The 14488-nt window shown below is 58.3% G+C and overlaps 1 protein-coding gene and 1 long non-coding RNA gene across 12 annotated transcripts in view; one reads left to right on the top strand and one right to left on the bottom strand.

The window, feature by feature from the left end:
- Positions 1-7219, bottom strand: part of LOC133232821 (uncharacterized) — a 307249-nt gene extending 300030 nt beyond the window's left edge. The window contains exon 1 of the long non-coding RNA XR_009731477.1: positions 6133-7219. This is a non-coding gene — a long non-coding RNA (uncharacterized LOC133232821). The remainder of the gene's footprint in view (positions 1-6132) is intronic.
- SEPTIN9 (septin 9) overlaps positions 1-10626 on the top strand; it is a 179409-nt gene extending 168783 nt beyond the window's left edge. For all 11 annotated transcript variants that reach the window (XM_061392707.1, XM_061392712.1, XM_061392711.1 and 8 more), the window contains 5 exons: positions 1971-2088; positions 2850-2945; positions 3234-3330; positions 7675-7726; positions 8846-10626. In XM_061392707.1, coding sequence (XP_061248691.1) covers positions 1971-2088; positions 2850-2945; positions 3234-3330; positions 7675-7726; positions 8846-8981 — 499 coding nt within the window. In that variant the 3' untranslated portion in view covers positions 8982-10626. The remainder of the gene's footprint in view (positions 1-1970; positions 2089-2849; positions 2946-3233; positions 3331-7674; positions 7727-8845) is intronic.
- The last annotated feature ends 3862 nt before the right edge of the window (positions 10627-14488 follow it).

The raw sequence follows: 14488 nt of genomic DNA, 5'->3' as shown, positions 1-14488 counted from the left end.
GTGAGGCTGGCATGGGGTGGGTGCCCTCCTCGCCTCCTTTGAGCAAGGGCGGTCTCCCTCGTGAGGGCAGATGGGCTCTTTGATTTTTTAGAATGTTAATTGTGCATGTGAGTAAGGCCAGTGTTATTTATTTTTTTCTTTAAACGTGTGTGTGTGTGTATGCGTGCTCAGTCGCTTCAGTCATGTCTGACTCTTTGCGACCCCATGGACTGTAGCCTGCTAGGCTCCTCTGTCCATGGCATTTCCCAGGCAAGAATACTGCAGTGGCTTGCCATGCCCTCCTCCAGGGGATCTTCCCGACCCAGGGATTGAAGCTGCGTCTCTTGCATTGCAGGTGGATTCGTTTACCCACTGAGCCACCTGGGAAGCCCCTTTTTAAAACACACCCATATTTTAAATTTATATATTTATTTTTGGCTCTGCTGGGTCTTTGTTGCTGCTCCGGCTTTCTCTAGTTGCGGCTGGCGGGGGCTGCTCTATTGTGGTGCACACCTTCCCGTTGCGGTGGCTTCTCACGGTGGAACTCAGGCCCCGGGGCACGAGGGCTTCTGTAGTTGCAGCCGGCGGGCTCAGTGGTTGTGGCACACGGGCTTCGTTGCTCTGCGGCATGTGGAATCTTCATGGACCAGGGATTGAACCCGTGTCCCAGGCATCGGCAGGCGGATTCCCATCCACTGCGCCACCGGGGAAGCCCCGGCTGGGCCCCGGATGGCCTCACAGACCCTTGTCCTTGGCTCCCTGGGGCTCCATCTGCACCTGACACCTGTAGGTGTCTTCCCACCGCCGGGTGGGACACCCTCGGGCTCGTCCTGATCAGGATGTGGGAAGGAGGGGAGCCCACACCCAGTGGACGTCGGGAGCGGGTGGGGAGGGGGCGGCGAGGGCGGACAGAGGTGGGTTGCTGGGGCCTGGGGTCTGACTGGTCACCGCGGCCTGAGGCTCTGGCTCTGACTGTTCTGCACTCAGTTCTACTAGAAGCAGGAAGCCCAGGGTTGGGGCCCAGCCTTGCAGGCACCGGTTACAGGAAGGAAGCCGGCAGGAGCCGCAGGCCTCACCTGGGTGCCTTTGTGGGAAACCAAGCGAGTCCCCAAGCCACCCTTGGTGAGGGTCTGCGCAGGGGTGGGGGGCTCAGCCGCAAGTCCCACAGCAGCCAGTCCAGGCTTTGACCCATTGAGGTGCTGCTGAAAGCAGGGAGCTGAGGGTAGGCCCTGCTGCTGCTGAGGTGACCCTGCGGGGTACCACGCCACCCCTCCCCCAGACCCCGGCCCAGGGGATCCAGCAGCTCCTCCCCATCACCGTTCAGACCTCCTCCTGGGGCCCGCCTCACCCTCACACCGAGTCTGTGACTGACTGTGCGGGGACAGCAGGGAGAGCTCTGGTCCTGGTGGGAAGGCGGTGCCTGCCATTCAGGAGCCCTGCAGCCCTGCCCCTGCAGCTGCTGAGAACTGTCTCAGGTCGGGGTGGGGGGTGTGAGGAGGGCCTGAGGGGTAGCCTTTCCCCGCATCAGACCTTGGACACCTGGAGCCAGTGGGCAAGGGGCTGGGGATGCCCCAGACAGCAGCCCCCAGCTCATCCTGGGAAATGGGGCTGAGTGAGCGCCCATCTCCCCCCAGACGGTGATGCCTCACCATCTGATGGCCCTCTGAGCCAGTGGCAGCCCTTCTCCCAGTGGACACACTGGGGGCTTTGGGAGCTCATCCCCAGGCTGCTCAGAGCTGGTCTGGCCCCCCCTCCTTCCTCTCCCAGTTCACGTGGACCAGGATTCTTTTCCTTTCTCTGTCCCTTGCTGGTGCCTTGGCTGGCGCTCAGTCCACAGCCTTGACCTTGGCGTACACCCACCTGGGAGCTCCGCAGGCACCCTGGGGGCCTCCTCTCAGCTCCCTCCAGGCAGGAGTGGGCCCCCTTTCCGCGTTTCTGTCCCCGTTCCATGTCCCTCCCCCGACACCCTCATCCCTGTCCCTCTGCTCCAGCCTCAGGCCCCTGGACATCGAGTTCATGAAGCGCCTGAGCAAAGTGGTCAACATCGTCCCAGTCATCGCCAAGGCTGACACGCTGACCCTGGAGGAGAGGGTCTACTTCAAACAGCGGGTAGGGCTCCGCCTCTGCCCGCCATCCCTCTTGGTGGGAGCAAGGCCATCAGACAAAATCCCCAGTTTTTTTGTGGATGGAAGAGACAGTTTCCATCAGGGGACAGATGGTCACTTCCTTCCCAGTCGCTGTCCGAACAGGAGGGTGAACCCTGGGCCCCTGTAGAGCCTCTGCCTCTGAGTGGGGAGACTCCTCACTCTTATTCCCAAAGCTCCACCCACAATCCTTTAGGTCCAGGGATTTTCCCAGCATGCTTAGGGGAGGACAGCGCCCTGGCAATGGATGTGTCTGGAGGGAAAAGAACAAGGAAGCCCCCAAAGCTGCCCCCGGGCATTTGTGCTCAGGGCAGAAACGACAGCTGTTCACGGGGACGTTATCACCGAGCACCATTGTACAGGCAGCTGTCGCTGCGACGGTGGTTGGTGACAGTTGGCCACAAGCAGGTGCCCCTGTGCAGTATGGGCCGCTTCAGTGAGAGGGTCTCCAGGTGGAGTTCAGGACGGAGAGATGCCCTGTGCCTGGGATGAACCTGGGGCCCTGGGGCTGCTGCGGTCTCCCGGCAGGCAGGTCTGCAGCTGCCCCTCCTCCACTCCAGAGGCACAAGAGCTGGACAGTATCAGGGTTACCAGCCCCCCAGAGCCCACCCCTGACTGAGCCTGGGGCCACTTGCTTTGTGGAGGTCACAGCATGGGCAGATCCCAGTGGGTTGGTCCAGTTTGCTGCATGGACAGTGCCCACCTGTCTCCCCTCTGGACCCCCAGATCACTGCGGACCTGCTGTCCAATGGCATTGACGTGTACCCCCAGAAGGAGTTTGACGAGGACTCTGAGGACCGGCTGGTGAATGAGAAATTCCGGGTGAGTGCACCGACCAGACTGCTGTTTCCAGAGGCCCCTCACTTCCTGCTAGAGGACATGGGTGGGGGTCTTTCCAGGGATCCAGGAAAACAGGTGGGATGGTCTTGAGCCATAAGGAAGTGTTATCTGGTCTAGGAGGGGTCGGAGCCAGAGGGTCCACGTGCAGCCCTCTCAGGCCGAGGGGTCTCGGTGCTGGGGGCCCGACTCAGGGCAGCTCCTGCCAGGGGCCCAGGGAGTGGACCGGCCTTTGCACACACAAGTGACCAGTGCGTCCTGCCCCTCCCCCAGGAGATGATCCCGTTCGCCGTGGTGGGCAGTGACCACGAGTACCAAGTGAACGGGAAGAGGATCCTTGGAAGGAAAACCAAGTGGGGCACCATCGAAGGTAATGGTTGAGCTGACGCCGGGGCCTCCAGTCAGGCCAGAAGGAAAGCTGCCTCTGCTACCCGGGATCTGTGCACCCGGGCCTGACCGGGTGCTCTTGGGACCTCGTCTGTTGCCCATTCGGCCACAGGAAGGGCTCCCGTGGTTCCTGCTTGGTGCAGGAAATGAGGGGCTAGGTGTCTTGTCCGGGCCCACAGCCGTTAGCTGACTGAGCCGTGCCTCCGTCCCAGTCCCCCACATCCAGGCAGGAAGGAGGTATGACAGGCTCTGCCAGGGTCCTGGTGCTGGGGTTTTCCAGGCATGCTGTGTGACCCTGGACAAGTCACCCTGCCTCTCTGGGCCTGGGGAAAGGGTTGGGCTGGAGCTCTGTTCAGCTGAGAACCAGATGCCCTCCCCACTCCCTGCCCCCTCAGAATTCCAGGACCCCCACATCTTCATGTCCTGGGGCTTCTGCAACAGACCAGCACAGACTGGGTGGCTTAAAACAGAAGTTCATCCTCAGTGTTCTGGAGGCCTCGAGGGAGGCTCTGTTCCCTGCCCCCTTCCTAGTGGCTGCGGGCTGACCTTGGCTTGTAGGTTCAGCCCTGCGGTCTCTGCTCTGCCTTCCTCTGTGCTCCTGTGTCTTTCTTCTTCTAAGAACACTTGTCACTGACCTTAGGGCCCCCCTAAATCCAGGATGATCCCCTCTTGAGGTAGATCTATTTATTTATTGCTGCATCAGGTCTAGTTGTGGCGCTCAGGGGGCCCCTGGCATGTGGGACCTCAGTTCCCCAAACAGGGATCAAACCTGCATCCCTGCATCAGAAGGTGGATTCTTAACCACCGGACCACTGGGGAAGTCCCTGAAATCCTTGCTTTAATTACACCTTCACAGACTCTTTTTCCAAATAGGGTCCCATTCACTGATGCCCAGGGTTGGGAGCTGGACGTCTGGGGGACACCATCCAACCCACCGCAGGTGGCCACGACCCTAGGCGGGGTGGACCTGGGCGTGTCCTTCCCCCCTCTCTGTTCTGTCCTTCTCTCTCTAGAGCAGATTAAAATGGACCACTTTGCTCCTTGTTCACTTGGCTGAAAGGCCCAGCATAGAGAAAGAAGCAGAAAATTCAGCAGTTGCTTTCAACTCCTGCTGCTACCACCCCATCCCACACCCAGCTCATGACCTTGGGCATGTCCCTGTGACGTTGGGCATGGCCCATCATCCCTTGGGTCCCGTTTTTGCCGTCCATAAAGTGAGCACCTTGTGCCAAGAGTTTAGTGAAATCAGAGAATGTCTCAAAGACCATTGGAGCTTTCAGGACAGCAGATACTTTCACTTTTCATATACTTTCATTGTATTAGCAGTAAATGATGAAAACCGATCTGGTGGAGCACTCCCAGGCTCATTTTACCTGGATTATTGTTAAATTCCCTCACCTCCCTGTCCCGCCTAGATGTCTCAATTAGGCTGCATCCTGGGCTCATCCCGTCTTGGCCCCTCCTCTTCCATTTCTCTTCTTCCTGAAATCTTGCTGTTTAGAAACCTTTTTGTAAAGTGTGTTGGAGGATTTGGGATAAGGGGCCAGTGGGGGGACTTCCCTGGCAGGCCAGTAGTTAAGACTCCACACTTCCACTGCAGGGGGCACAGATTTGATCTCTGGTCAAGAACCAAGATACCACACGCCACGTGGCGCAGCCCAAGTACATTTGAAAAAAGGAAAACGAAAAAGAAAAAGGCCGTTGGGGAGGGGCAGGGAAGGGCAGCTCCGCCTCTGATAGCCTCTGCTGCCCTCTGGTGGCCAACTTGGGCCCTGCCGGCATCCGGTAAAGGAAATTGTTGGGAAATTAGGGAGGTTGGTTTTCTGTGTCCGCGCTCCCCTGCTCTGGCCTGGATCCTGCCTGCGCTTTGAATGATCTGTGCCTTGCTGTGGTGCTGCCAGCCCACGTTGAGGGTGGTGATGAGAAACAGCCCCACGGAACTTTTAAAGATGGTGGCGGGGGGAATCTGACTTCCCAGCAGCCTTCGTGAGGTCCCAGAAGGAGTTTCTGCCATTAGAGTAGTTGAACTTCCCCAAGACATTGGTGACTTTTTTTTTTTTTTAATCTCTGGGACCTTGTGAATTGAGAGCTGACCGGAGAGCAGGCTGCTCTGTGCCTCTCCTCATCCCCACCCTCTCCAGGCCCAGTTCCCTCTTCCTCCTCCTGGGTTGCGCACCACCGTCCTGAGGTACTTTACTCATCCTTGGAAGCTGCCCGAGTGTTTTCAGAGGAGGGTGGATGTGATAAAGCGCACAGTTAACTCATTTCATCCTCTTCCACCCCTGAGAGGTGGGAGGCATTATTATGCCCATTTTACAGATGAGGAAATGGAGGCTCAGAGAGGCCAGAATAACTTGCCCAACCTGGGATGCAGTGGTCAGACAGTCATTTCAGGTTTAGAGCCCCATCCTTCCCTGAACTCTCAGTGCTTCTCCACGTTAGATGGAAAGGCTGCGTGAGAGCCAGCCAGCAGAGGATTCTACTGTGGGCGCAGCCCTGCAGGGTAGGGGATGGGAGAGGAAGGAGGACAGAGCCCAGGCACAAAGCAAGGAAAGGCCAATCAGAGCACTGGAGGCTCGGCATGGGGGTGGGGGGTGTGCGTGCACGCTCAGTCACCTCAGTTGTGTCCGACCCTGTGTGACCCTATGGGCTGCAGCCTGCCGGGCTCCTCTGTCCATGGGATTCTCCAGGCAAGAATACTGGAGTGGGCTGCCATGCTCTTGATTCCAAGGATCAAACCCACATCTCTTATGTCTCCTGCATTGGCAGGCGGGTTTTTTACCACCTGGGAAGCCTGAGTTGGAGGGTGGGGCACTCGGCCTTTTACCACCCTGGCCCCCCTGCCGGCTGGCAGTCAGTCAGTTCAGTCACTCAGTTGTGTCCGACTCCTTGAGACCCCATGGACTGCAGCACGCCAGGCTTCCCTGTCCATCACCAACTCCCAGGGCTTACTCAAACTCATGTCCATTGAGTCGGTGATGCCATCCAACCATTTCATCCTCTGTCGTCCCCTTCTTCTCCTGCCTTCAATCTTTCCTAGCATTAGGGTCTTTTCCAATGAGTCAGTTCATCGCTTTGGGTGGCTAACGTACTGGAGTTTCAGCCTCAGCATCGGTCCTTCCAATGAATATTCAGGACTGATTTCCTTTAGGATGAACTGGTTGGATCTCCTTGCAGTCCAAGAGACTCTCAAGAGTCTTCTCTAACACCACGGTTCAAAAGCATCAATTCTTCAGCGCTCAGCTTTCTTTATAGTCCAACTCTCACATCCATACATGACTACTGAAAAAACCATAGCTTTGACTCGACAGACCTTTGTTGGTAAAGTAATGTCCCTGCTTTTTAATATGCTGTCTAGGTTGGTCATAGCTTTTCTTCCAAGGAACAAGCGTCTTTTAATTTCGTGGCTGCAATCACCACCTGCAGCGATTTTGGAGTCCAGAAAAATAAAGTCTCTCACAGTTTCCATTGTTTCCCCATCTATCTGCTGGCTATATCGACCCTGTAACCTTGAGAAAGGCCCTGCTACCCTGGGATGGGGAAGCCTGGACCTGGGAGCCAGGCCTCACGGGCCGTGGAAGCTGGGCAGAGTGCTTTTTTTTTCACTCTCTGAGCCCCACCTCCCTACGACCACAAATGAGAAGTCTTAGTCGCTCTCCTGTAGGGTGTATGGAGATTGGGGATTCCTTCCCGTAGGCCGGACGCCCCCACAGAACCGCAGAGGAGAGCCTCCCTGAGTCCAGGTGATGCCACTCAGCACCCTTTAAAGGGTGACTGGCAGCTGACGACCACGCAGCAGGCAGGCAGTTTCCATGCAGCACTGGGCCTCACTGGCCCACTCCGGGGTGCTGTGGGGCCCCTCCCTGCCCGTCGTCCCGTGTGCCCAGAGCCAGCTGCTGTCCTGGCTCCCCCGAGGGCTTTGGTGTGTCCCCGTGTGCAGCCTCCCGGGCAGCCCAGGACTCAGGTTTGCTGGCTCTTGAGCTCAGTGCGAGCGGTCATCCCCAGCGTGCCACCTCTGTACACGTGTGTCCTTGCGTGTGTCCTGAGCACGAGGGGGAGAAACCCCAGCCCCGGTTCCTGCCTCGTTCTGTTCCCAGCACCCCTCTCATCTTCAGGTCTCCCCTGGGACACCCCCGGGCCCCCTGCTGCTTGGCGCAGCGCTCTCTCCCCCGTAGTTGTCTTGCGGGGTGACAGTGCCATCTTCCCGGAGGGCAGGAGCTGAGGTGCCCAGTGCGCCCCTGTGGCCCCCCTGCCCCACCCATCTACCCACCCAGCATTGCCGGGAGGGGCTTTCCTGATCTTAAAGCTCCCTCTCTCTCCTCTGCAGTCGAGAACACCACTCACTGTGAGTTTGCTTACCTGCGGGACCTCCTTATCAGGTGAGATCCGGGCTGGTCCGGTGCTTGGGTGTGGAGGGGCTGACAGCTCAGAAGGGGCCTCCATCAGGGCTGCAGGCAGTGGGCGAGGGTGATGGGCCGGCTGGCAGAGGTCTTGAGCAGCAGCCAATGCACCCCACCCATCTGCCTTCCTCCTTGGGGCCCCATTGTCTTAAAACGCCTTGTTGGAAATGAAGCAAGCAGTGAAAATCTTTTTTACTTCCACTTGGGGAAGGGTTGAGTTTGCATCACTGCAACCTGAGCCCCAGGAGTCTCGGGTGCTGGGCATGTGTCGGGGGCTCCACCTCTTGTCCTCTGACCTGGTGGAGGCCGCACCTCAGTTTCCTTGAGCCCAGGCAAGGAGGAGCCCGTCCTCAGCCTAGGTGGTAAGGCCTGGGCCTGGGCAGGTGAACAGAGATGATGAGGGCTCCCTCTGGGGTGCCAGGGGCTCCCAGCTCCTCAGCCAATAGGATGGATGCTAGGGACGAAGTCACTAGGAGGGATGGGACCATCTCTCATGGCCTCCAAGTTGGGGGAGGATATGGCTTCCAGGAGCTAACTCCCTGTGCTGGAGAGCCTGGCTGCGGAAGGACGCCTTTCTGACCTCGAGCCCTTCTGGCACCTCCTTTGCAAACCTGCCCTGATGGTCAGTGGAGAAGGGACGCTTGAACACATGATTAGCAAGGGTACCAGTACCCGCCACCCCCAGGCTCCTCACCTGCCTGCTGCAGGCCACTGCCCCTCGCCTGCCAGCACACCTGGCCGCTGCCCTGGCTCTTCTGAACCAGGGCAAGGGCACTCCAGCCCTGCCCACCGCCGGGGTCCTCTGTGCTCAGCCTGTCCCTGAACTGGCGATTGAGTTGTCACAGAAAGGGGGCTGTGTTGGAATTCGTGGTCCTGAGAGAGGCAGGGGTTGCCATGGAGATCCACCTCCTCACCCCCACATGCTCCTGTCCAGGCTTGGTCTGTCTTGGTGGGGCTAAAGCGCCGTGCTGGGGAACTGCCCCCCTGGGGAACCGTGTAGTGGGGATTGGGAGTGGGGAGGGCAGGCTGAGTGAGCAGGACCCCCGCCCTGACTGACTCCTGGCCCCCCTCGTGACTCCTCCCCCGTGCCCCTCCCAGGACACACATGCAGAACATCAAAGACATCACCAGCACCATCCACTTCGAAGCCTACCGCGTGAAGCGTCTGCACGAGGGCAGCAGCGCCGTGGCCAACGGCGTCGAGGAGAAGGCGCCCGAAGCCCAGGAGATGTAGACACCGCCCGCCCCGGGACCCTACCCCGAGTCTTTACCGTCTCCCGCCACCCGCCCCATTTTTATTTTATATAATTTTCTCCTTGTGTCCTCGATCTCCGCCCCTTCACACCTGCCAAGTAACAAGATGACGAGTGCCCTCTGAGTATGTTTGTTATTAGCCCACTGACTTCGGGGACCAGGACTGGGGGTGGGGGGGAGCTTGGAGTGGGGGGGCGGCTCTCTGGCCATCCCTGAGGTCCAGAAGGGGCCGGAGGACCGCTGACTCAGTTCCCGACCCTGCCCCCACTCCAGGCCCAGCTCCCCGGGGCCAGGAGTGGCCCCCAGCTCCTAGAGCCCCTGGAGCATGGCGGGGTGGTGCCCGCGGGAGGATGGGACCCTGCCAGTGGACCTGGGGCCCCTTCCTGGCCCCGCCTCCCTGCACGCTGCTGGGGAGCCCCTGAGCCCGCCCCTGGGGGAGAGCAGTTCATTCCACGAGACCCAAGTTGCCCATTGGCTGCTGCCCACCCACCCGCGAGCCTGTCCTGGAGCAGAAAGTGCCTTTATCTCAGCCGTCCACGCGAGCCACCAGCTCTCCCCAGCTGTCCCCTCGGGCGGGGAACTGGGACAAGGTGGAGAGAGGGAGATGTGTCTTCATCTCCCCTTATGTCCTGCTCCCTTCCCCACCCCCACCCCTGCTGGAATTTGAGGATTCAAAGGAAGCAAAAGATGCACCCTACCCCGCCCTGATTTTTGGGAAGGTCCAAGTGAGTGAATCTGGTAGAGGAGCTGAGGAAGTGAAGTGCTAGAAGGAAGTGGGGGGCCATGGGTTGTGTGAACCACGGCTGGGGGTGCTCTGAGTGGCTCTTGTGGGCTCAGTGCCGGCCTTGCCCCCACCCCGTGTGACCAGGGAAGCGTGTCTGTCTGTCTGTTTAGACACCCATTCGGCCCGAGATGCTCTGGTTAAGTGAAGGCTCAGTTGGCCGCCCCAGACACACAGCCCTCCCGACGGAGGCCTAGCTGACGCCACAAACAGGGAGGTGGGAGGCCAGGCAAGCCTGACTGCGTGTTGCCCTGAGGCGCCTGGGGCCCTGCACCTCCCCTGCCCCCAGAGCCCATCATAAAGACCCCCAGAGAGGGATTGATCAGGGCTCAGGTGTCCACAGCCCACAGTCGGGCTCCATGTCCTTACGGCCCCGGGCCGGGGAGCTCAGACTCGGGACACCAATCCGTGACTGTCTGCAGGCCCCAGGCTGGCTTCTTGCGGCCCATGAGAAGGTGGGAGGGGTGGGTGTGGACAACCGGTGTGTGTGTGTGTGCGCGCGTGCGTGTGTGTGTGTAGGTCATTGCTTCGTGTGTTTACTCCCTCCCCACCTGAGAGAGGAAGAACCCTCAGCAGAAACAGTTTACTTGCCGACTTGCCATTTTTGCCAAAACCAAGATGTTGAAGGATGCGTCCGTCGCCAGCATCGGGGTCCCGGCCCGTCTTGGGACGCCTTTGCTTCCTTCTCTGTAGCCAGATTTTGAAAACTTGTTAGTTTCACTGGGATCTGTTCCACAGTGGCCTTTCGCTATGTGCCTCCTGAGAAATTTGTCTCTTTTTGTATAAATAACAAAGTGTTGAAAATGTATTTCCTGAAATAAATGTTCCAAATGCAAACCCGGAAGACTCTGGAGTGGGGATTTTTTTTTTTATCCCCTCTTTTCTGACCCCGAAAGCACGGCACTCCTTTGATGAGTATGAAGATAGCGTGGAAGTGATTGCTGGGGAATTGTTTCATCTCCTTTCGGGAGAAAGAAAGGTTTCAGGGACTTAGAAGCACTGATTTAAGGGGATGATTGAAAAGCGAACAGAGTCTTAATTTATTCATTAAAAGGAGGCTTTGAAGGCATTCCACCGGGCGGTGCTGTGCACTGCTTCTATGACTGTATCCTGGAAATAATGTTTTTCTTCTTAAAATTGAAGTCTGTTGCAGTGAACCCTATGAGCTGGTCAGTGTTTGACAATCATTTCATACCAATTTATTCCAAGAGAACTCAGTCACCAAAAGACTGGAATAAAAGAGGCTGCCCTGCAAGGTTTTTTCTTGCATCCCGAGTGGGGCATCTAGACCAGGGATCTGGGTATTTCTTAGCTGTGTGTAGGCCTGCAGAAATGGATTTTCTTGCAGTCTGGGGGTCAGACATCCCAGATCATGTGTCGGCAGGACGAGGCTCCCTCTGAAGGCCCAGGGAGGAGCCTTCCCGCCTCTTCCAGCTTCGGTGGCTGTGTAGTTCAATCTGTGCGTCAGTCCTCTTCCGGTGTTTCTCATTGAATCTCAGGCCCAGCCTAATCCAGGGTGACCTCGTCCGGTTCTTACCTTAACACTGCCAGGACTGTCCACATAAGGCCACATAAGGTTCCAAGTGGATGTTGATTTGGGGGATTGGGAGCGGTCACTCTTCAACCCATGACACCCCCATTCCTGCCCCGATCCAGTCTCAGGGGAAGTAGAAAAGCCCTGAACTGGGACTTGGGTGACTTGGGCTCGAGCCTCTGCCACCAACAGGCCGGGTGGGGTGGCCTCAGGACCATCTCTGCCCCTGGGGCCTCCCTACTCCTTCGGTTGGGCAGATTGGCTCGTTTGGGAGAAGGCAAGTGGACTTCATCTCCAGATGAACGGTTGGACCGTGACCACATGGAGCCTCTACTTCAGGATCTGAGATGTGTCATCGACACCCGTGTGTGCTGTGGGCCCAGGCAGGGGTTGTGGGGGTTGGCCCACCAGCAGGGTTGCAGCCCTGGTGGCTGGCATCTCAAGGCCATCCTGGCTCTGCCCGGCCCTCAATCCCTGTAATTCTCGGCAGTCCCTGAACCTGAAACCCACCTCGCTCCTCCATACTAAAACAGTCCCCGCTGCCACCCCTGCCGGCCACCCCTGTCCAGCACCGTCTCTCTCTGGCCCTGACCCTCTGGGGCCGACACCCTCTCCAAGCCTTGCTCTTGGCTCAGAAATCCTGCTTGTCCCCCCAGGGGCCCACTGACGATGTCCAGCCTGCTCTCTGACCCTTAATGCTGCTGTCCTGTCCAACGACAGCCAGCCTTGCTCTGGGACCAAGAGGGGCCCAGGCCATCCTCTCCACCTAGCTCACCTGCCCCTCCCATCCAAGGAGGAACGGCCTGGTGATGGGGCCTGCCCAACCGAGCAAATCCCCTGCTGTAGATTCAGCTGAGTGTCCCAGCTTGTCTGGGAATGACGGGTTTCCAGGGACTCTGGACTTCAGTGCTAAACCCAGGGAGATCCTGGGAAGCCCGGACAAGTTGATCCCCACGTAAACCCCACATGGCCTTCTCCTGCCCCTCGGAACCCTGGCTTCAGACTCACCAACTCCGGGAGCTCCTCAAAGACCTTTAAGATTCACTCTGGGCTGTCACCAAGTCATCCCAGAGCGTGAGCAGGAAGCCCCAAGGATGGGCCACAGCCTCCTGCTGGGGGTGGGGAGGAGGGTGTCCCAATAGGGCTGGGAGGACCAGGTGTCCTGAGTCGGCCCCTCCCTTGCTCTGGGCTGCAGGATGTGGACAAGCCAGAGAATAGAATCAACTGGCAGCCTACGGGCTTGCCCAGACCTGCCCTGCCTCGTGTGCATCCTTTGAGGACCCAGGGCAGGTGGGCCCCACCTGGGGAGGAAGCCTGCTGGAAATCAGCCGACTCAGAGCTTTCCTTTTGGGTCTGTTTATGGGTGTGCCTCTCCTGTTTGTAAACACCACTTCCGACTATAAAAGTAGCACATACAACATACACCAGGTGGAAAATGCCAGCGGGGAGGCCCCCGAGAGCCGAGCGGTGATGTGCTGTCCATGGGGGCAAGTGCTAGACGGGGAACATGGCTGCTGCAGGGTCACATAATGGGGACCCAACACTTTCCGGGGTGGTGTCGGGAAGGGCCTCCTATGTGCGAAGCTCTGAGCCAGGAGGACTCAGAGCCAGAGGAGCCAGGAGGCCGGAGAGAGAAGGAGGCCGGCAGAGATGGGGCAGGGAGCAGGCCAGGCTGCGATGCAGGCCGGTAAGCACCCGTGTACCAGCTCTCCTCCCTGCACCCCGGAGGCAGCACCCCGGAGGCCCAAGGGCACCTCCCTGCACTCCATCCCCTCACGGGTCTGTGTGAGCCCCGCCACCTCCAGAGCCTCTGCCTCGGGGTTCCCAGGACTGGCCCCGGGGGACACACCGGCTGCGGGCCGCCCTCCATGCTCAGGGCCCCACCCGGCCCTGCAGGGTCCTGCAGGCATCCCTGCCCAGCTGTGTAGCCACCACTTCCCAGGTATACAGGGGGTTCCTCTGGGCCTTGGGGAAGCTACAGCTGCAGGAAGGCCGAGTCCCCCAGCAGAGAAAGCATCTTCCTTTCAGTTCAGAGAGGACGGCTGTGAATAATGAGAATGAAAAGGGAGTGGAAATTATTAAAGCTGCCCAGAGTGAGTGGGGCTTGAACCATCTGGCTGATTCAAAAACTAATTACTGGGAGAGTCGGCCCTGCCAGGGAGATGCTGCCCGTCGTCGCCCACATCACTGCATTATCCTCCTCCCCTCCCCCCATTCCTTCTTTCCCCCCTTCTCCGTTCCCCCTCCCTCCCTTGGGTACCAGGTGCATCAGCATCAGGCCGTCCCAACATGTGGAGAACAGCCATGGCCTCTCCATCTCCCTGATAAGTGACAGCATCAGAGCCTGTTCCATGAAGCAGTATTAAGTCCCCTGTAGGAAACAGCCATGTGGAGTGACCCCGTGGGAGGGAGACTGAGGACACCGCCCAGGTGGAATTGAGTCTAGGGCCGTGACACTCAGGAAGCAAGCCCCAGGGGCATCCTTGCTGGCCCAGCCAGGGTGGGTACTGCTAGAATCAGGATTCTGCCCAGCTCCTGCATCCCCTCAGGGGCCCCACGGTGGGGGGGTTGGGGATACCTACCACATGGCAGCTTTCATAGCCTGGTGCTGGCCGCCATCTGTAGAACTTCTTACCCTTAGCCAAAGAATTGATGCTTTCAAATTGCGATGCTGGAGAAGACTCTTGAGAGTCCCTTGGACTGCAAGGATATCCAACCAGTCCATCCTAAAGGAAATCAACCCTGAATATTTGTTGGAGGGACTGATGGTGAAGATGGAGCTCCAATACTTCGGCCACCTGATGTGAAGAGCAGATTCACTGGAAAAGACCCTGATGCTGGGGAAGACTGAAGGGAGGAGAAGGGGATGACAGAGGATGAGATGGTTGGATGGATGGCATCACTGACTCAATAGACATGAGTTTGAACAAGCTCCGGGAGATGGTAAAAGACAGGGAAGGCTGGCGTGCTGCTGTCCATGGGGTCGCAAAGAGTCAGGACTGAGCAACTGAAAGCCAACAACCCTTAGAACATCCTTGGCTAGAGTGGTGGGTGCCCGGGGCTGGGGAAGCGGGCAAGGGGAGGTGTGTTTCATGCCAACAGAACTTCAGTCTAGGGAGAAAAATAGTTCAGGAGGAGGATGGTGGTGATGGTTTCACAACAACACGTATGT

Source organism: Bos javanicus, chromosome 19 (assembly GCF_032452875.1).
Source record: "Bos javanicus breed banteng chromosome 19, ARS-OSU_banteng_1.0, whole genome shotgun sequence".
In the NCBI taxonomy this organism is placed as follows: Eukaryota; Metazoa; Chordata; class Mammalia; order Artiodactyla; family Bovidae; genus Bos; species Bos javanicus.
The sequence above is the reverse complement of the archived record's forward strand: the minus strand, read 5'-3'. Positions and strand labels throughout refer to the sequence as shown.